The following is a 21,955-nucleotide window of genomic DNA, read 5'->3' as shown; positions in this document are numbered from 1 at the left end:
AAATGATCAGTGAAGATATGAACAAGCCTGTGGTTTGCTATTCATGGTTTGTAAAAAAAAAAAAAAATCTCTTTCAGCAATAGTAGCTGTATGACCTAATCACCCAGAACCAATTGTTCCCTTAACTTTGAATCACAATCCATATCCAAATCCCTAAAATGTACCAATTATTAACAAATAAGTGGCAGGCTGCGGCACCCACGATGTGGTATGGAGAGATTCAGAAGGTCTTTCCTGCCAACCACTGTCAGGCTCTACAACAGCTGACCACACAAATAAACACACATATCCAATGTACACCATCTCAATTTCTCTTAAGTGCAATATGTGTATATCTACCCATTCTGTATATCTCACAAATATTTATTTGCATACTTGTATATTGAATCTTATACAGTCGACATAGTGTCTGTGCTATTTATTTAATCTTCTACAGTCCACTAACTGCCTTGACAATGTGAATAAAAACGGCTGAATAGACTGAAAAAAATGCTTAAATTTACAGTTTAATGTTATAAAGTACTAATTAACAGTGTGCTCATTAACGAAGGCAGGTACCCATCACTGTAGACGGCTGAGTGTCCAAATCGATTCACATCATGGTGAAGGTCGGGCTTGGGCAAAATGGACCACTCATCACACGCTACAAAGGACAGACAGACATGCAGGCAGGCTCTGTTAATACAACACAAACATAACTAAAAGAAAATGAGTTAATATTGTGTTAATTATTATAAATCAGAATTTTTTGGTTTTGTTTGTTTGGTAGAGCTCATATGCACCTGTGATTCCATTAAAATGCACCAAAAGACCTATTTCATGTGTTGCTAAGCAACACACAGCCTGAATGGCATGAGTTGGTTCCAACTGCCCCTGTTGGTTGAGATTGGTATTACTCCAAATATACACAATACTGTCAAAAGTATTGGGACATTAGCCCGTTCACACATGAACATTCAGGACGTCCCATTCTTAATCAATAGACTTTAAAATGGACTCTTAGCGGAAGCCTTTTAACAAGGTTTAGGTGAAATTTAGAACATTATTCCAGAAGAGCATTTGTGAGGTCAGGCACGAAGTTGCTGTTGTCCCCAATTGCATATGTCTCTAAATTTACATTTACATTTATGAGACTCCCTTATCCAGAGCGACTTACAATCAGTAGTTACAGGGACAGTCCCACTGGAGCAACTTAGGGTTAAGTGTCTTGCTCAGGGACACAATGGTATTAAGCGGGATTCTGGTTCATAGGCGAGTGTGTTACCCACTAGGCTACTACCACCCATGCCTATGCATTGGAACCCCTGAATTTAATGATTTATAGTATATGTTTAACTTAAATATGTGGAGACATGCTTAAATACTTTTTATGACTTCACAGAATCTCTGTAAATGAACTTTTTACATTAGCCCCCAACCAGCCCCCAGAATTCTGGAATGTGTGTAGACACAAATTTCCGCACCATACACATCGACCAAGAATCATATGACAGACGTTAAGTCACACAATCTTTGCCAAAATATGAAGTGTTTTCTTCATTGCAGGCTTCTTTATCCATAACGTTCCTTGCCCAATTAGTCTCTCTGAAGGAACAGAGAAAGTAATCCATTATCTTAACACAACCTCCTTTAATTTAGGCAACTCTAAATTTAGTTTGAACGCGGCCCAGACAGACCAGTGGAGTCTTGCATATTAGTTTTGGTTGGAGCATAACGGAAGACAGAACTTCTGTGTCCTGCAGGCATATCATTGCATCGGACAGATGAAGAGGAAGCTGGCTGAATCGAGCTCTGTGTAGCATATCCAGCATCTGCTGGATTCCAGAGTTATTAATGAGGCACGCTGCCATACCCACAATTCCATTCTGTATTCCTGTATTTTAAGGCTCGCTATGTAAGAGAGGGTTAGAGGGGGCATGACATTGCGGGGTGTAGGTTGTTTATAGCAGTTTGATTTACAGTTAAGTCCTTCATTAATTGGCATGGTCTGATTCCCCCTCCGGGATTTGGTACATCTCTGCGCCATACAGATGGGAGGTTTGAATCCTGGCTAAGCTTCTCTGCCCATATGTTTGGTGAGGAACTCAGGCTCCCATTTCTAATTCATACTCTTTGCAAACCTACATGATGAATAGAATACGTGATTTGAGAGTGTTAAGATTATGCCTGGGCTTCAAAAGACTGAAAAGAACCAAACAAATCAGAATTGTGCATTTGCCTCAGACAAAAAATGGTTAGATTGCAGGTTACCAACTCTCATTCCTGTAAGAGTGTATATGTAAGATCATTTTTTCTTAGAGAATAGGATTTTCGTATACAACTCACCGAGGTTGTATGCCAGGAAGTCAGAAGAGAAGCACTTGGCTCCATGGCTCATACTGGTGTCGTTGTGCGTATTCCCTCCAAACACCAGCATCGTTCCACTCACAATGACCGCTGTGTGCAGGTACCGGAAAAAGCCGCTGTCTTTCAAAATGGTCCTGTGATTTAAGATATGAGGAATAAATGTATGTATTCAAGCAGGCCATTGCATTAGTTGCTTGGTCTGCTGAACCAGATTCCTAATTAGAAATATATATGGCACACAAATCCTAATTAGTCACAAAACAGTCATGAGGAAGACATTACTGGGTGAAAAAGGCCCATAATACCACCCATTACATCTAAAAAAAAAAGAGATAATTATTAATATAGTTGTTCTTCAGGACCACTTTTAAGGAATTGAATTAAGGGTTGCACACACACACACACACACACACACACACACACACACACACACATCAGTGCTCTAGACTAACTTTTTGCACTGGTGCACCTAACTTTTTTTTCTTAGGTGCCCCCAACACAAAAGTTAGGCGAACCAAATTTTCAATGGCATCGCATTTAAAAACGCAGGTTCACTTTTTAAATCGCTGTGCATATAGGCAATGTTGATTTGTAAAGGATTAAATATCAATGTGGTTAACATAAAGGTCTTAATTTGAATTCTACAAATTTAAATTAATGCAAATGTGTTGATGTTTAAAATGCTTCACTATGCTGAAATTTAAACAAAATAAATAACATTTTAAGGACTTTAACTTGATCATCATCTCAGCCTGATGATCTCGGCTGCTGCCTGGTGCTGAAAGGCACTTTTTTAGCCTTTAATTTCGATCATTTTACTTGGGCTCATGCAGTAAATGAGCAATCACGTGATTCGTTTCAATTCTGGAGATTATGAAAACAAAGTCTGAGGAAAAAACATGGAAAAGACTGGTAACCTGCGCAAAGCATGTCAGTACAGTCATGTTGGCCGACAACCACTGCCACAATAATGTCGCATTCGGGCTTTTAAGAAGCTGTACTTGTCTGGCTCTGTCTAACATTTAAGGACTGATTAAAGCTCTAATCCGTGGCTACATCCACTCTGTCTATCTGAAGAGTCCAGGCTACTCACCTGACTGCAGCATGGTCACTTTCAATTGTACAGGAATATCTGGAATTCCCCTAGAGCCCTGCACCCACACACACAATCTTACCACTGGTACTATGACATAAAACAATACTTTTAATGTCATATCCTGGTACTGTGCCCTGTAGTAAGTACTTCAGCCTTCCATCACCTGCATTTCCGGAAGGTGAGATTGTATATAATGTTGCATGCAACTGGCCAAACTTCTCACCACATGTTTTTGTCGACATGGTAGCTGTACAAGTCTCCTGCCAGGCCATACTTGTTGGCGCTAAAAGCCTTGTATCCACCGTGGATGTAGATACAGCGTGTGTGGGGGTCATAAACACTGCTGTGACCGTAGCCCCCCTGCACCAGCGCGCCCTGGGTCTCCAACACGCTCCATGTGTTCTTCACTGCAGGGGGAGGAGAGAGGGGAAAGGAAAATAAGACTTAACAAATACACACATACACTTCAAATTTACTACAAACACAACAATATTTTGGTTTAGTTTGAAATCTGAACAATCTAGCTTCATGTCATTTGTTGTTGTGTTAAAAGGAAATAAAAACAGAAAACAATGATTTGCTAATTCTTTTCAACCTATATTCAATTGAATACACTACAAAGACATTAGATCTAATGTTCAACCTGATAAACTAATGTTTTTTTTTTTTCTTCACTCATTTTGAATTTGGTGAATGTAGCCAACTCTCATGGCTACAAAGTGTCTCTGCTACAGTAGACTACCTGGTAGTCTATGCTTTTTAAGGTGCTTCAACACATTTTACCACTAAGCAGTGTAAATTAAAAAAAAAAAAAAAAAAAAGCAGTTTATTTTTGCCATTACCTTTAAAAATGCATCATGAACATGACTATTATTTGCCCTGTTGGCTTGACGTAATTATTTTTATTATTATTACTACAACTACGTAAGGCTTTGCTACGCCAGTCAATTCATTTGGTGGTGTTCTTTTTGTATTAAGATACGTTAATACAAACAAATTTTCTTCCTTTGTTTCTGGTGCCCCCCTGGATGGATGGCGCCCTTAGCATTTACCTACATTGCCTATTCCATGGGCCGGCTCTGCTATGTTTTAAATGTTTTAAAGTTGGCAGGTGAATTTTTCACACATTCCCTCTTGCTCACAATATTTTACTCAATTCATTGATAACATAAGGAACATAATTCTTTCATGTTTCTTTTAGAAGAAGTTTGATTTTGACCTTTTATTTCAGGGGGGCTGACATCCCTCCTCAGCCCCCTAAACTCGAGTATGGAGTCTAGTACCCGCACTCTTTTCCTATGAAGACACGATGTTGTAACACATGCACAATGTGGCCTTGCATTGTCTTGCCAAAATATGCAGGGACGTCCCTGAAAAAGACAATGCTTGGCTGTTGCTCCAAAACCACAGATGTGCAAGTTAGCCATACCATAGGCATCAACACACCCCCATACCCACACAGATGCTGGCTTTTCAACTTTGCGCTGATGTGATCCTTTTCCTCTTTGGCCTGGATTCATCAGACCACAACACACTTTTCCACTTTGTGTCAGTCAATCTCAAATGAGCTTGAGCCCAGAGAAGCCGACGACCTTTCTAGGTGTTGTTGATGAATTGCTTTTGCTTTGCAGACTCAAAACTCGGTTTGAGTTTTAACTTAGATGTAGCGACAAACTGTGTTTATTCCTGTGTCCACGTGGTAATATCCTTTACAGAATGAGGTCGGTTTTTAATGCAGTGCTGCCTCAGCGATCGAAGGTAATGTGCATCCAATGTTGGATTTTTGGCCTTGCTGCTTACGTGCTGAGATTTCTCCACATTCTCTGAATCTTTTGATTATATTACGGACTGCAGATGATGAAATGGCTAGATTCCTTTGCAAAACTTCTGGACCATTTGCCTATGCAGTTGTTCACAAAGCGGTGAACCTCGCCCAATCCTTGCTTGTGAAGCATTCCTCAACTTTATCGGTCTTTTGCTACCCCTGTCCCAGCTTTTTTTTTTTGGAATGTGTTGCAGGCATCAAATTCAAAATGAGTAAAGATTTGCAAAAAACAATAAAGTTCTATTCAATTGAATATGGGTTTTATTTTACACAATGTACCAACTTCATTGAAATTGGGGCAGTATGTGTGAGATGTTCATGCTTATTTTTACACATAATTAGTAATACATTAATCAGTCACTTGTTATTTATCAAGCATAAGTATTTGTGAATAAACACAATCATAAATCAGTGGTGGTGGTGGTGAACATTTCAAACGCTGAGAAAACGCAGAGCGATAAATTGTTCTCCATGTGTCTGAGGGTGAGGAATTTGGGACACGGTCTACATTCAGTTTCACATTTTCATCCTAATTGTATTTCTTTTTATGTTGCATTGTAATGTTTATAAGTTAAATAAAATCTTAGGCACCCTTAAGCACCTTATAAGCATTTTCATTATGAATAAACTGTATTGAGAGAAGATGTTAGTAGACCAAATATTACTCAAAACACACACACCAGACAATTCAGTAATCCAATAAAGACTTTAAAGGTCCCATGACATTAATATTCTTTTTGTATTATATAGGTCTTAATGTCCCTTAATACTGTATCTGAAGTCTCTTTCCGAAATTCAGCCTTGATGCTGAATGACAGCCACTTTGAGCCAGTCACACAAAGAGATTTCCCCAGGACGCACCGTTTCGAAAATAACACCATTCACCAACCACAAAGTTTAGCATAGACAGGAAGTATAGTTGGCTATTGTTTCTTCAGAATCTCGTGTGACTGAGCTAACAAAATATATTTATGCTCACTTTTACATCCAATCACTGAGCAACTGCAATGCATTTGGAAGCCATGACAGTCGGTGGAGTTCCTTTTTAGAGGAGGGGTGGGAAATTCTCTGGGCGGACAAAGCATGAGAAAAGGGAGGTAACTTCTCCCCTTATGACGATATAAGGGGACAAATTCCAGATCAGACCATCTGAGCTGCCACTGTCTGAATGGCAAAAAAGAATGGCCAAGACACTCTTCGCACCTATTGCCATTTCTAGCCACTGCAGGGCCATAGATAGGATTGGGGAACACGTATGAATGTCAAATAATCTCACAAAATGAAAATTTCATGATAGGGTACCTTTAAAACACATGCTAAGTTCATATGGGTATACAGAATGCAACACTGACCAATGTTGTACTGCTGGACCTTGCTGATGTAGCCAAAGAGGGGGCAGTGGCCAAAGATGACAAGGATCACTGGTTCAGAACCATCTGACTTCATCTGGACCATGTGAGCAGAATGGCCAACCACTGCATTTGGCTCTTTACCGCGGACCGGCATCAGAACCCATGACTGGTTCCGAATATGGAAAACCCACAACTCAGATGATACGTTTCCAGAAGAGTCAATTTTGCCACCAAACATGTAGATCTTGTCCTAGTGGACGAAAACAAAAAATCATTACAATTAGTCTAACCAAGATTAATTATTTTGGTCTAACACCATTTAACGACAGTTGCCTCATATTTGAATTATTGACTAAGGATCAGACATAGCCTTCAAATGGCATATCTAAATAAGTAGTGTAAATATCAATTCCAATATTTGCTTAGACAGTATGATTGTATGATGACAGTATGAGGATAAATACTAAAGCTGACCAGGCCATGACTGGGAATAGTGTTTGAAATTTGCTGCCCATTGTGAGGCTTGTCCTCATTGTGCATGTGCGAACACAGAACTGAAGCCCAAGCAGCAGCACATGGAGGCTCGGCTTGTTGAGCTATGGCAGCAAGACACACAAGCCTTTTTAACATGGCCTCGCCCACTTATCCTGACAGGAAATACAGGGAGATATTTAAAAGATGTTTATAGTGGTAAATCAAATTATTGTTGGAGATTTTTCCCCTTTTCTAAAGTGTAGCGATAAGTGCTGCCACCTCTTTTTGGATTTTTCTGCATACAAAATGGCGAAGCAGCGTGTCTTGATTTGTTCACTACTGACACATATTGTTCTTCTGCTGCTGCTTCCGGCATGTTGATATTGTAGTGTGGGCAGTGAGGTCGCATCCAAGCATCAGAACGTACAAATCGTGATGCAAATTAGTCGTACAATTTGAGTTGGGTGTTTACCAAACGCTGTGTAAAAGTGAAAGTGAAGTGATTGTCACGTGTGATACACAGCACACGGTGAAATTTGTCCTCTGCATTTAACCCCTCACCCTGAGTGAGCAGTGGTCAGCCATGACAGGCACCCGGGGAGCAGTGTGTGGGGACGGTGCTTTGCTCAGTGGCACCTTAGCGGATCGGGATTCGAACCGGCAAACCTTCTGATTATGGGGCCGCTTCCTTAACCGCTAGGCCACCACTGCCCCACCAATGTGTGCGCATCTTAAGGTAAATTTGCTTTTGCAATATATGGAAACTCCTTATTACAGTTTAGAGAGTAACAGTACTCTACCATTGGTTTGGCTTTCTTTTTTGTCCATCCAAAAATATCTCCCAACAAATGCACATGGCCCAGGCTTCCAAAAAGTAGAACAACACATTTATGGTAGTGGACGTGGACACACACACACACACACACACACACACACACACACACACACACACACACACACACACACACACACACACACAGTGTTTATACCTGGTACAGGGCCAGTGAATGGCCATAGCGAGCGGGGACAGAGTTGACAGATGGGCTCAGACTGAGCCAACTCTGAGAACTCAGATTAAATCTGAAAGAAACAAAGAAAAAATTATGATCTGGCACATTGTGTGCATCTATGTGCTGGTGTGTAGTGTGTACTTACGCCTGCACCATCTCATATTCAGTGTAGTTAAACACATGCCCTCCAATGACCCACATGACATCTTCATGAACAACTGCCTTGTGGGAAGCCCGTGCTAAACCCTGCCCACTGAAGTCCTCTCTCATCCAATAGGATGTATTGGCAGGAACAGGAACCACACAACTCAGACCTGTGGATGCAAAGAAAAAAACACTGAATAATAAACCCTCCTTACAACAAACTTCATATACAGTGTGCGCTGCTTATTCACCTACACAAAACTATCTGAAAGTAAACTGTAAAATGGATTATGACCTTAAGTTACAGAAGCAGGCTCCACATTTGAATGTGGACAGGTCATGTGGTTGTCTTTGTTGAAAGAGAACAAATCAAACCACCAAAGACGGGTCATCATGACTTGTGAATTTAGTCTCACCAGCCACTTTACAAGAACAACCTTTCTAAAGCTTAAGTCTGATGGGGGCTTTTAACCTGTATCTGACTCTGAACACCATTCTGTGAAATTACTCCACTCATCAAAAGTCAAGTTTCTGGAGAGGGTCGTAGCAGTCTAGTGTGTAACACACTCGTACCAGTGTGACAAAAGTACCAAAAGGACACAAAGTCATAGGTTCAAACCCCACTTGTGTCCCTGAGCAAGAGACTTAACCATGAGTGTCTCCAGGTCCCTGTCACTACTGATTGCAAGTCGCTCTGGATAAGGGCATCTGATAAATGCTGGTCACCATTGATTTGACTGCAGTAGCTGTGTGCAGGCACAAACACACAGGGTGGGCCTATACAGTGGGGGTCTAATAAGATACTGCTGGCAGAATTCAAGTCATCTGTGATTAGAAGAATAGAAATGGCCTTAAAATGAACTCAACCTTCAAAAACTTTGAACAATAAGTGCATGCACATGATGTATAATAGTACACTAACATTTTTCATGTTGCCAAAATGCTAATTCAGAAAAAAAATGCTCTCACATGCAATTAGGGACAAAAAAATCGTATATACACAGTGTTTGGGAAAACCACTTGTCCAAATTAATTTTAATCCTCTGAATGTTGAGTTTTTAATCAAAAAAAAAAAAAAAAAGTACCCACCTTGCCAGCCAGGATTGCAGAGGCAGCTCTGGGTTTCAAGTTGGCACTGCCCCCGCTGAGGGTATCCACAGTTAGTGGGGCAGGATGGGATGTCGCACGCCTCGCCTTTCCACCCACTCTTACACTTACACGCCACTCCCACTCCTGACACACTGTGACACTCACCCTGACCAGAACAATTCTTGGGACATGCATTTATTCTGCAGTGAGAGAGAAAAAGAGGGAGAGATGCACATCCACTAATTAATTTTCACTCTGCCTTTCACATATTGAATAGCAACCTACAGGGCACTGAACCACAATCTCAAACAAAACCATTAAATGCATCCCCAATATAGGAAATCAATCATTAATAGGATTTTTTTAATCAGAAAGTGATTAATCTGAGGAATCAGATATTACATGAGAAGACTATAATTATACAATTTATTTTACTTTGTTTTTACACCTTTCAATATGTGACAGTGGGAAGAACCGAGGAGGGGCAATAATCTGGAAGATTACACATTAAATCCACTAGGGGTCAGTGTGAGACACGGATGTCATTTTTCACAAAGCATGGCAGTTGCGGCCAGCATCACCTGCATTTTGCATGTTTTCTTACACAACGTTGTCAATTTCATTCCAACTTTTATTACAAGCACCTTTGTACTTACAGAAACACTCATGTTTACTACCCTAGGATGTCTCTTTTTTAAATGTGAGCATAGCAAATGTTATATAAAAAAGGTTTTAAGGCTCTTGGTGCTTAGTTAATTAAAACAGGATTAATTAAATGGAGGAGAGAAGAGGATTGGGAAACACCGTGAATTGATAAAAAGAGGTCCAGGCTGCAGAATAAAAATTATTTTCATTTAAACAGATAAAAAAAAAAAGGTTACACAAAATGTAATTAAAATGATTTTAAGAATGTTAAGAATGTTTAAGATTTTAAGAATTGATTTTAAAATGTATTCATAGTGCACCAGTAAATAATAATATTTTAAATATTTAATATTTCCTTAATTTTTCAAGAAAGATTTTTTTATTACTGGAGAGCAGGGGTGAGACATGGAGCAAGTGTGTAGTAAATGGTGAAGCAGCAGGTGAGTAGTGAGGTAGAGACCCTGACACTCCTGACAAAAAGGAAAGCAGGAGACAGAGGAGGTTAACAGGAATGGAGGTGTTTGATGTGTAAAAGAGGGGGTGCGCACTTTCACTGCTTCAGTATCACAGCCCTGGTAATCTGGTCGCTATGGAGACCATGCCGATAAGCAGAAAAACCCTTCCAATCAGCAGTCTCCTTCATAGCTACAGAGGTCAAAATGTATTTCTCTTTCTCTCAGTTTCCCCCCCAACACAATCCTCTCTCTTTCTATCCCCTTCTCCTCAGAACCCATTCATCTGCCTGCACAAACACACACACACACACACACACACACATAGAAAACGCTGCTATGCAGTAACATTCAGATGAGCTGATGCAGAACTCTGCAATGTTTGCAGGGAGGGAGGGGGGTCACTATCCTTGCTCTTTTCAGTTTCTTTTCAGACATTTCATTGAACGTTTGGTCTTATGAATGATGTGATAATAAATATTCGTAGCTTATATATGTTACACGGTTATAGAAATAAAAGTGTGTTTGTGTGTGTACCTGTAGGAGATGTTGAAGCCTGTCAGGTTATATGCAGCATCGCTGAAAAAGTGAAGCAGTGCAAAGCCTGACTCTGCCGCCACCTCTGGTACCGTCTCGTTACCATACCGCTCTGGAACAATCAGACCACTGCAGAACACACACGCCAAACATTGAATCAGATGACATCAGTTCACATACAAATAATAACCCTCACAGCTTGACCCAGTGTACCTGAACGCAGCCAACAGCGGAGAGTAAATGGAGTCTCCATCGTAAACGTACAGGTGGTCCCAGCTGCATTCGGTTGCAAAGTGATCAAAGCGCAGCCGAATGATGCTGTTGGGCCTGCAGATGGAGAGAAAACATGTTCCAGTCACATCTGTGTGTATTGGTGTGGCGGAGTCTCTGTAACTGATTGGACGTTTGGTGGTGCGTGTACTTTACTTTATTTTGCAGACTGCGTAGTGCAGTCAGACAGAGAGGTGAGTAGCTTGGACCAGTCACATAGACACGAATTAGAGTTTTAATCAGGACTTTGTTTAATCGTTCAAATGTTACATGTAGCACCAGGTTCCGGAAAAACGTCATTTCATTTCACTATGTACTTTCTAACAAGTATATAGCTGAAATGACAATAAAGTGAACTTCAATTTTTAAAAGACTGAACAACAACAACAACAACAACATTTATTTCTTATATAGCTCAAAATCACATATAGTATGTCTCAATGGGCACTGCGCTTGGCTCAGCGCAGAAAATATGCTGGTAAGACGATAATGTCATGTTGTAGATCTCTGGACACTGGATCTCCAGACCTCTGTTAAGATCAGCCTTTTCTCCATTCCTGCTTTTTTATCTTGATTTAATCCCAGTTCAGAAACACATTTTCAGTAAGTTACCTTTCTTTAAAAAACTTTTAACCAGATTGATTTAATCCCTTATAAAATCAATATTACCTATAAGGACAGTGACTTAAAAAGAAGAAAGAAAAAAGTGAACATGTAAAACTGCATTGTTAAATGCAATTCCGTTGAAAATTTAGTGCACCTAAGAGAAAAAGTTTCGCACTAGTGCGAAAAGTTAATCTAGAGCCCTGTCTACCAATCTTGCTGAAATTAAACGACAGGAAAAAAGGCAATAATGTGATAAAGCTTCAGTCTCTGTAATATAATTAAGAACTAAACAATGTTTCAAATATAACTCCTCATTCATATGTAAAGCTTTATAATAATAAAAATAATAATACATTGTGAGCGTGTGTGTTTATGTGTACACTCACTCAGCTGCCTCAATAAGCCATGTGCACTTGGTCTTGTACTTGTAGTTTCCTGGACCATCTGTAAGAAAACCTGAAGAGCCAGCGAGTCTGTAAAGAAAACACACACACAAAGAAACATTATGAGCTTGCAAGTTCAAGGCTGCCACTGTGCCACCATTCTAAACACAAATTTGAAATGATTTAACAGGAATTTAATCTCAGCATGTTTCTGTATGAGGTGCAAAGGTCCCAAGGAGAGTCCAGTCAGACCCAACGCCGCCAGAACATAAACAGATCCAAACTGTTTATGGAAAGGCATTTATCAAACTGGGTTATCGGAGTCTTCAGGTTTGTAGAGAAAGGGTGTGTGTGAAAGACAAAGAGATTGAGAATGTGTGTTGGCATGGGTACCTCTGCTGATACACCTACACAGTACTGTTTGAAGAGATGGCACAGTACACAGTTTATTTTTACAAAATTGCATAGCTGGCGCTAATGTCCTGTGTTTACTGTTATTTAAGTGTATGATAACAAATGCTCATCATCTTGAAATTATTTGGAAAAAGTATTAATGGTATGTGATATCAATTTGGCCAATGGGAGAGATTTTGATTATAACGGCCTACCACAGAAATATCTGCTCCTTGCAAAAATACTGTGTACTGTGCTGTGTTTATGTATGGTCGGGTTGATGGCCAAGTTTCAGTAGTACTTGTAGTTTTGACATGGTTTGTTGTAACAGCAATAAAGGGTTTTTATCAATCAATCAATAAAAAAACAAAGCCGCATCACGTCATTATGATTTTATTCACAAAATAAGTGTTATTTAAATATTTCCTGACAATATTTTAATGTAAACTCTAATACAGAAAAATCACTCGCATTATACAAATACCTGGTATTTCACCGGCCTTATGTGTGTGACAGAATTACTCAGTAGAATTACTCAGATACAGTTTCATCTGGTATACGGTTATGCTATATGCTGATGTATCTGTAAAAAGTTTATTATACAACTTTCTGCCACAGAAAGGGTGTGTGACCCTTTCGAAAACAGTTACATTTAAATGTACATGTCAAATAATATACCGCAACATATACAGTCTACTGTCTATGGTTCAATTTATAATGTAATACGAATTTTATGCCATATCGCACAGCCCTAGGAAAGAGCCAAAAACACATTGACCCTGATAACCAACTAAATTGGTAGCACAAATGTTCACAACCTAAAACTAATACTTTGTTAAAGCCCCTTTTGATTGAATTCTAACGTTTAGTTCACACCTGACTTGAGTCTAAAAAAGGAGAAAAAAAAAATGGGACAACGGTGATAAAGAACATCATGTCCTAAAGTCGACTAGACTGAAAAGTGGTCTAGGAGACTGCCAAGACACCTACAGCAACTGGAATTTGCAGAAACTAGTCAAGTAGTTGAGTAGTGCATTTGACAACAAATTTGATAATGATATGGGAAGCATCTGGGAAAATGCGATACAGTCTCTTGAGGCCAAGATTGAACTTTTTTGCCTTCTTACTGCCATTTTCCATTGGCTGTATGCTTGAGGTCATTGTTCTGCAGCACAATAAATTTCAGGCAAATCATATGTCTACATGATGATATGGCATGATTGATCTGAATGTATGTCTCAGCATTGGAAAAAGACCTCGCTGATGCAGGAGAACTATCATGTGTTGCTCGTGTTCAGTCTTGCCGGAGCACATGTCCTATGAAACTTTCTTCCATAACCTCACCTTGGTTGCTGAGATTGGCTTTTCCTATTCAAGTTTCAAGCCTCTTACACCGCTATTTCAGTTTCAACTGAAATCGATGAATATTATGTACCTGAATATAAATCATTCAAATTCCCAATAAAATGATGCTGGTTTGCAGGCAAATAAACAGCAAATAATGATTTCTTAACTTACAGCATTTCTTGAGACTTTCCTTAAACTTGCTTTTCTTAAGCTGGAACTGGGACTGTCAATTTCAGCCCAAAACCCTCAAGTATTTCCTACAAAGGTGAAACGAATCTCACCATTAAACATAAAAAGTATTCATACAAAATCAACAAAAAAGTTTCAAATGAATAATTAGTATAATCTTTACATCACTGCAAATGTTATTTCCCCAATACTGCAGCTTAATAAAAATAAATAAATCAAAAAGAATTTTTGGTTTATTTAAACTGCAGCACAGCACACGGTTACACAACGAAACGTGTCCTATGCTTTTAACCATCACCCTTGGTGAGCAGAGGGCAGCCATGACAGGCGCCCGGGGAGCAGTGTGTGGGGACGGTGCTTTGCTCAGTGGCACCTGGTAGTTCGGGGTTCGAACCGGTAACCTTCTTATTACAGCTCTGTTTCCTTTCCCATTAGGCCACCACTCTTTAGACCTATCACCATTTCTCGCCACTGCAGGACCATAGATTCGTATTAATGTTACCTAATCTCACAAAGTGAAATTTTCACGTCAGAGGACCTTTAATTTACATTTCTACGCTGCCTTCCCCGACTCCAGACGGAACAGACATAACTGATAACTAGCAGCCGGCCTCAGTTTAGCAAGTTGGTAAACTTCAAGAGAATGACTTAATATATTGTTGCTTCAGTCCACGTACTCATGATATAAATCGCAGAATTTTGCATCCCCATAATCACACGATCTGACATTACGATTGCCCGGCTCTGCACTTGTGAACCCGGAAGTGCGCAGCACACTGTGACTGTTAGATTTCTGACAAATTGAAAGCTTATTTCATTTGATATACAAAAAAATTATAATTGTTTAGGTCACCAGTAAATACATTTATTGGGTCTGCAGTATTTTTATGACATTTTTTAATACTTTTTAAGGATCTGTGGAAACCCTGGTGTTGCATTTTGTTAAAGGTGCCATTTGGATACCACAGTCAGCCCTAGCAGTGACAATGAAAAGTAAAATCACTGGCAATGCAGCGGTTAATCAGTTACTGTTATCAGTCATTCTGAAACACAGAATAGTAAGAAATAAAGTCAACAGCGCAGGGGTGCCCTCCTGGTGCTGATGTCTCCTCCGCTGCTGTTAGCGCAACACAGTTATCAATTTATGCAGTTGTGCGCAATTAGCCGCTGGGCAAGAAGTCAGACAGGCCGGTCGACTGAGGACGCGGCACACAAGACTCCCATTCAGACAACACACGCAAACAAACACGCACACTCCGACAGACCCAAAGTCCAGAACTTTCTCACTCTCTCACACACACACACACACACACACACACACACACACACACACGGATGACTGTCAGAGTAGTAAGGCATTTATTTATTTATTTATATAGCAGCTCTCCACCTAACACACACATACACACACAGTAAGGATGTTATATATGGCACAGACCTTCTGCAGCACTCCCCTCATAATATTTTTTGCTTCCACAGATAACTTGGTGCTCTCTGGAATCTACTGCTGTATGTGTGTTGGCTGTTGCCATGACTCCAAACGGTGATTAAATGTGAGCGATAAAAATCCACGTTGAGACTCGGCCTTCAGTCAGGTCTCGGAGGGACAGAAACACACACACACACACACACACACACACACACACACACAGAAAATGCTTTTTTGTGAAATGTAACAAGACTCTCTTACCAAATTTTATTTCCAATTGTGCCATCTACACAAGAAGCGCAGCATTAACAAGGCTGCAGAGTCTTGTCCTGATTTCACAAACTGTGATCTGTTTAAAATACACACATTAATTTCCTCTTGTTCTCGTTTTAAAAATCGGGCCGTCATAATGAAGAAACATGCAGACAATTATTTGCCATATGTAAATAAATAGGGATTAACCGTAATTTTTTCCTGTTGCAATGAACACTGAAACATATGACTACAGACTGTCATTGATTTAGAAACAATTTAATTGAAACAATTTGTCGACAATGTCAATTAAAAACATGTAAATGCAATATAATCCATTTGCAGCACCGTGCCAGGATGTGTCACTGAAGCCTCTCCACCGATGTACATTTGGAACTGCAATAGAGTAGCACGCCTACTGTCTGCAGAGACTGCATTCTGGACCTCAGATGATGAAGATATGAACTGTGCTGGAAAGGATTTTAATGTTTTAGAATTGTAATGTTTTCTTAGTTTACCAGTTGGACAGATATGTTAGCGAATGTACTAATGGCATCATTAGGTGCAGCCCTGTTTATAGGAGGAAGCTGTCTGTTCAATTGCAGCGTATCGGGTGGGGTGATTGATCCACAGGCAATTTTGTAGTTGCACTTTTGCACTTTATTTTGACTGACATCTTTCTCCCACAAATTTAACAGATTGTTTCCTCCAAGTTAAGTTTTCTCTTCTAATTTGGTTTGATATGTGAATTCCCCCACAGCGCGGTTTTGCGTTGCAAATCAATTACGCATAATTCTTTGAACAATGAACAGTCAAACATGGCACATGGCATGGTGAAAAAAAATAACTATTTATAGAAATGAATGGTCAGCTGATTCGTCAGGCGATTCAGTAATAATTGTGGTGGGCCTAATACATCCAAAAATATCACAATTGCATTGAATCACCCAATTACGGCCGATAAACCGCCTCCAATAAACAGAGTGTGTCAGAGTTCCTGACAAGCAATAAAGCAGTAGCACATGACAGCGATTGTGTGTTAAATGCAGCCGCTGCTGCTTTTGCCAGAGCTGTCTGAACGTACCTGCCCAACCCTGTAAACGCTTAACTCATCAACCAGCAGAGACTACACGAGACAGCAACCAAACAGATTAATAATGCATTACAAAGGATCTGAAACTATTTAGCATCTCATGTCGTGCATTTTCACTTCCTGTTTTAGTGTACACCTATCATTTGGTTTGGCGTTATTTGGACTGAAATTACGGGTGGTACAGACAAATTAAAGTATTTAAAAGATCAATCCCTATATCCTCCAAACTCAATTTCCCCAAAGTGCAATGCAAGACAAAAATGAAATGAGAGGAGAAATATGACTGGAGGCAAAAAATGGTTCCCCTGCAGCCAACTGAATTTTACATTTACGGCATTTATCAGAATCACTTATCCAGAGCGTCTTACAATCTGTAGTTACAGGGACAGTCCCCCTGGAGACACTCAGGGTCAAGTGTCTTGAAATTGTGACTTTGTGGTCTTCTGGTTTTGCACACTATGCGAGGACCACCCCTACCACAACATTCCACTTTTATTTTAAACATTTTAAAACGCAGCAAACTCAGTTGCAAGGTTGTGCCTCACTTATTTATAAACTTGATCCAAAAAACACCACAGATAATAAACCGTTTATTAATTTAATGATTAGTCACTGCAAAAAAAATTAATAATATTGTTCAGCTCGCCCCAAATTCAACCTGTGAAATTCAGGCTCATGATGCCCCACTGTAGCGAGAACAAGTACTTGTTTCTGAAGTTATCCTAACCTCCACACAAATTCATTAAATCAATTCCCACTCACACTAATATCTCGTTTCAGTTCCGTAGTGTGAGCGTGTGATGGAAAAGTTACTGTCTCGCATGCATGCTCTTGTTTTCAGGATACTGATGCAAGTTGCAGGCATCAGGGAGCCGCTATCTATATGTGGGAAATTCCCAGAACTTCAGGGAGACTTGGGATATCTGGCAGCAGTGTGTCTCAGTTTAAAAGTAGTGTTAAGACTAGGGGTGTTAGAAAATATCCATAGAGCAATATATCACGATATTTGATGTTGTGACATTGTATCGATACAGGGATATTTATGTATACAAATTTAGTTCACTTGGTGTGCTGTTGAGCGTTTTATTTAGTGAGGTTAGCAGAGATGAGAAACGACCTCCACTCCTGTAGGTGGCGCTGTACATCTGGGTACTTTGCATTTCAGCGAACTGTAGAATATTGCAATATGTACAATCACAATATGTACAATATAAGAAATATAATCGTATTGTGTATTGTGATAAGTATCATATTGTGAGATCCTTGCCAATACACACCCCTAATAAATACACATACAAAAGATGCTAATTTCATGAAAAAGTGATCCGAGGCTGATCACCGAGATTGAGCTGAATTGCTTAACAATAATCGATCAACAGATCCATATGAAATCAGTTTTATTTTTTTCTAAATTCTGTTTTTTCCATTTTAATCCTTCTGATTTCCAAGTTAAACATATTTCTTCACCTAAAAACTATGGGAATATGGCGTGGATGCCAAAAAAAAAAAAAAAACTACAAATCACATTTAATCACATTTACATGTAAACAATGTGCATTGTTATGCAAAGAACTTTCATAATATTACACATTCTTTATTTTGTAAAATAAAAGTGCTTCACGTTTGAGCTCAACATAAAAACACGTATCAAATTAATAAACAGTGGGGAGACCTGGAATACAAAATATGTTGTGCCGGGACCCATGATAATAAAACCATGCTGGTTTGCTTCTTTTCTCCGTTTCTGATACGAGTCTAGATTCGGCACTGACAGCCTCTTCGCCATCACTGACCGCACGTTTACATTTAGTTGGTTCCTCAGCCGGAAACAGATGTAGTGGTAACGCAAATTACACAACACTCCACATTTTATAGGGGACTCTGTGTTATTGGTTGGATTACGCGGAAATCATAGGGCCCTAGGTCAAGATCATATCAACGCCCTGCCTATGTTCACAGTTTCTCATTTTTATTGCAATTTGACTTGTGGTATTAAAGCAGAAGAAGCATCACACATTTTCAGGTTCCTCTAACTAGTGGGGATGATGTAAACCGTTTTAATGTTTCTGGTGCAAATAGCGATGGGGACAGGAAGCAGGGTGATGGGTACTTGCCCACTGCCAACAGGCAGTTTATGGCCAGCTACTTTGCTTCTGATCCATCCTGCAACGGTTTCTCTTCTGGTAGACGAGCATGACGGGAAGTATTCTAGTTCGAGTTGGGTAAGAGAGTGAGCCCCGGAAGGTCCCCAGACCGTACTAAATCACCGATGTCCATGTGAGAGCGCGTCGGTCTTTGCCAAATCTTCTAGTGTGTGGTTAGAATTAGGCATAATCCCCAACCAGGTGTCCTTCACCTCAGTTGTTTTCTTTCCTTCTTGGCTGTGGATTATCCATACGCCATGGTCAAGGTTCCAGCAGATTGATCTGTTGCATTAAGGCAAGACCTGTGATTTTCACTGCATTTTAAATAACGATGACTATGGAAGTTGGAACGTTAAACATTAAGGACCGATAGAGAGGGTGAAAGGGCAATGCTTCTCAAAGTATCTGCCTTAAGCTTGAATGTCCATCCTGAAGGAATGGGAATGTTCTTCTGGCTAAATTCTTCTTCCCAGGTCCATAAAACACTGAGTTTATGACTGCAAGCATCCTGTTGATTCACGGTAGTACATATGCGAGACAAAGCAGAACAGAAAAGTGCTACTCTGCCTTATTTCTGTGATATTATAAGCAAGTAAGAATGAGGAAAAAAATCAAGGGACACAATGTGACTGTGACTAACAGCTCAAGCTTCCTCTTAGTTCCCTTCCAGCCTTTGTTTACAAGAAAACCTTCGTGCTGTAAGGCGTCTGGACAAAAGCACATACCAAAACCCACTGGAGACCGCACAACAATCCCAGTCCACTGCTCGTCATTCCTCCAACTGTCTTATTCCGTACCAAGGTCTGCCAGGTAGATCTGTTATGCAGCTATATTTTGGATTTGGCACTACAGTTTGGCAGCATTGTTTTTCTTGTTTGTTTATTTAAAATTCATATTACAATATGAACATGGCTTTCAGTTTACAAACTGTTCCCAATTAGGCGGGACGAGGGAAAAATACGCCACGCAGCCAAAATTTTAGACAAAAGAGGGGTGCAGTTGCACGAAGAGCTTGAGACAGAAGACAGCATGAAACCAACGCTGACATAAAAAAAAAAAAAGAACAGTCACATAGCATCCGTGTAAACGTTACCATCTCAGCCTATATGCCGTTTGACAACGTGGAGCACCGAGCTCTATTTCGTTTTATTGTAAGATACCATTACAAAGTCTCTCTATAAGAGAGGGTAATTACAGCTGTCTGTTTGCATCAAAACCTCCTATACATTTACCTGAATATTTACTGAACTGGATGAGGTTAATGCTATATGCTTACAAACGTATTATATTACAGCTGACTACAGCTACAAAGCTGTTGTTAGTGTGTGTGACCATCATGCCATCATATTTCATATCAGTGGTAAAAAAATTAAGGTGCGGTTCAGAGACACTGTGATCTTTAGTGTCTGGTGTTACTTCAGTTGATATCAGCTGAGCGGACAAACAGAAATCCATACACTGACCCACATCCAACAGTCTGGACTTTACCCCTGACAGCCCCTACATCCCTCCCAGCCACCCCTGCATCACCCCCGGCAACCCCTGCACCACTTGCACCACTCCCGGCAGCCCCTAAATCCCTCCCGGCCGCCCCTGCATCACTCCCGACAGCCAATGCACCACTTGAACCACTCCCAGCAGCCCCTGCACCCCTCGGATCACTCCCGGCATTTACATTTACAGCATTTATCAGACGCCCTTATCCAGAGCGACTTACACTCAGTAGTTCCAGGGACAGTCGTCCCCCCCGGAGACACTCAGGGTGTCTTGCTCAGGGACACAATGGTAGTAAGCGGGATTTAAACCTGGGTCTTCTGGTTCATAGGCGAGTGTGTTACCCACTAGGCTACTAGCACCCCGCAGCCCCAGCATCCCTCCCGGCAGCCCCTGCTGTAGACACTAATCACCTGGCGACATCAGCGGCGGCCCTGACATTTACGTTTCTGTGTCACCCGAACGCGCCTTTGTGCAGAATGTCGTTTCTCATTAATCTCTTACCAGCGACACATTTTGGACATTTTTGCAACCCTTGTGCCAGTCGCCATCGCGGCTCTTACCTGAAGCGGCCGCCGCAGTGCTGGCACTGGTCCCCGACCCAGCCCGGCTCGCAGAGGCACTGGCCGGTGGCCGGGCTGCACTGCCCGTTCACGCACGGCTTCTCGCAGTCCTGCGCCTCGGAGCGGACCGGCAGCAGCGCGGAGAGCGCCAGAGCGGCGAAGACCAGCAGCGTCCGCGCCGGGCGACGGCCCCAGCAGGCCTGCCAAACCTGGCGAGCCATCCTCGCGAAAATGGCTGACGGCGGGTCGGCGGGCGGAGGCCCGGGGCCGGTGCGGAGCGGTCACTCGCGGTGGGTGGAAGCCCCGACAAGGGTCTGCGTCCGGGCCCGTGATTTCCGTCCGTGGTGGAGCTGGGACTCGGGGGGTCGCGCTCACATCTTACCGATACCTGTCGCCCAGCCGCGCCACACAGCCGCGTCGCGCACTGCTGCCCGGACGTGACGTCTTAGGTCGACAGCCGGACGCGGTTCTCTGCTGCGCCGCATAGGACGCGTTCTCGGTCCGCGTCGCGCCCGCCTTTCCCTCCCGCGAATGCGGCGTCTGGACAGTGTCCCCCCACCCCGGTTGACGGCGGTGTAATTTTAGCCTGGGAGCTAATCCCGGTGACGGGCTCGCGGTCGGGCCTTCGCGACAGGAGAGGCGCGCCCCCGCGCGGAAAGACGGTGTAGTGCGCGTGCGCGGAGCACGTCAGGAATTCCCTAAATACATCACTGCGTTATGTTCATATTTCATGACATTATAAACGTGACTTCAGAGGTTTACAGAATGAATAATAAATAAACCAACATAAATTAACTGGTTCCTGGATTCCGCAGAAATCGG

General features: G+C 41.3%; 1 protein-coding gene across 1 annotated transcript in view; it reads right to left on the bottom strand.

The window, feature by feature from the left end:
• The window catches only part of atrn (attractin), a 47,100-nt gene extending 25,329 nt beyond the window's left edge, over positions 1 to 21,771 (bottom strand). Inside the window, exons 1-11 of the mRNA XM_028979440.1 lie at positions 21,134 to 21,771; positions 12,233 to 12,319; positions 11,184 to 11,297; positions 10,971 to 11,099; positions 9,337 to 9,536; positions 8,249 to 8,417; positions 8,083 to 8,173; positions 6,620 to 6,869; positions 3,666 to 3,849; positions 2,326 to 2,480; positions 559 to 643 (exon numbers count right to left, since the gene is read on the bottom strand). Coding sequence (XP_028835273.1) covers positions 559 to 643; positions 2,326 to 2,480; positions 3,666 to 3,849; positions 6,620 to 6,869; positions 8,083 to 8,173; positions 8,249 to 8,417; positions 9,337 to 9,536; positions 10,971 to 11,099; positions 11,184 to 11,297; positions 12,233 to 12,319; positions 21,134 to 21,354 — 1,685 coding nt within the window. The 5' untranslated portion in view covers positions 21,355 to 21,771. The remainder of the gene's footprint in view (positions 1 to 558; positions 644 to 2,325; positions 2,481 to 3,665; positions 3,850 to 6,619; positions 6,870 to 8,082; positions 8,174 to 8,248; positions 8,418 to 9,336; positions 9,537 to 10,970; positions 11,100 to 11,183; positions 11,298 to 12,232; positions 12,320 to 21,133) is intronic.
• Positions 21,772 to 21,955: the final 184 nt, after the last annotated feature.

Source organism: Denticeps clupeoides, chromosome 1, assembly GCF_900700375.1.
Source record: "Denticeps clupeoides chromosome 1, fDenClu1.1, whole genome shotgun sequence".
Taxonomy (NCBI): domain Eukaryota; kingdom Metazoa; phylum Chordata; class Actinopteri; order Clupeiformes; family Denticipitidae; genus Denticeps; species Denticeps clupeoides.
This window is presented reverse-complemented; position numbering and strand designations above follow the sequence as displayed.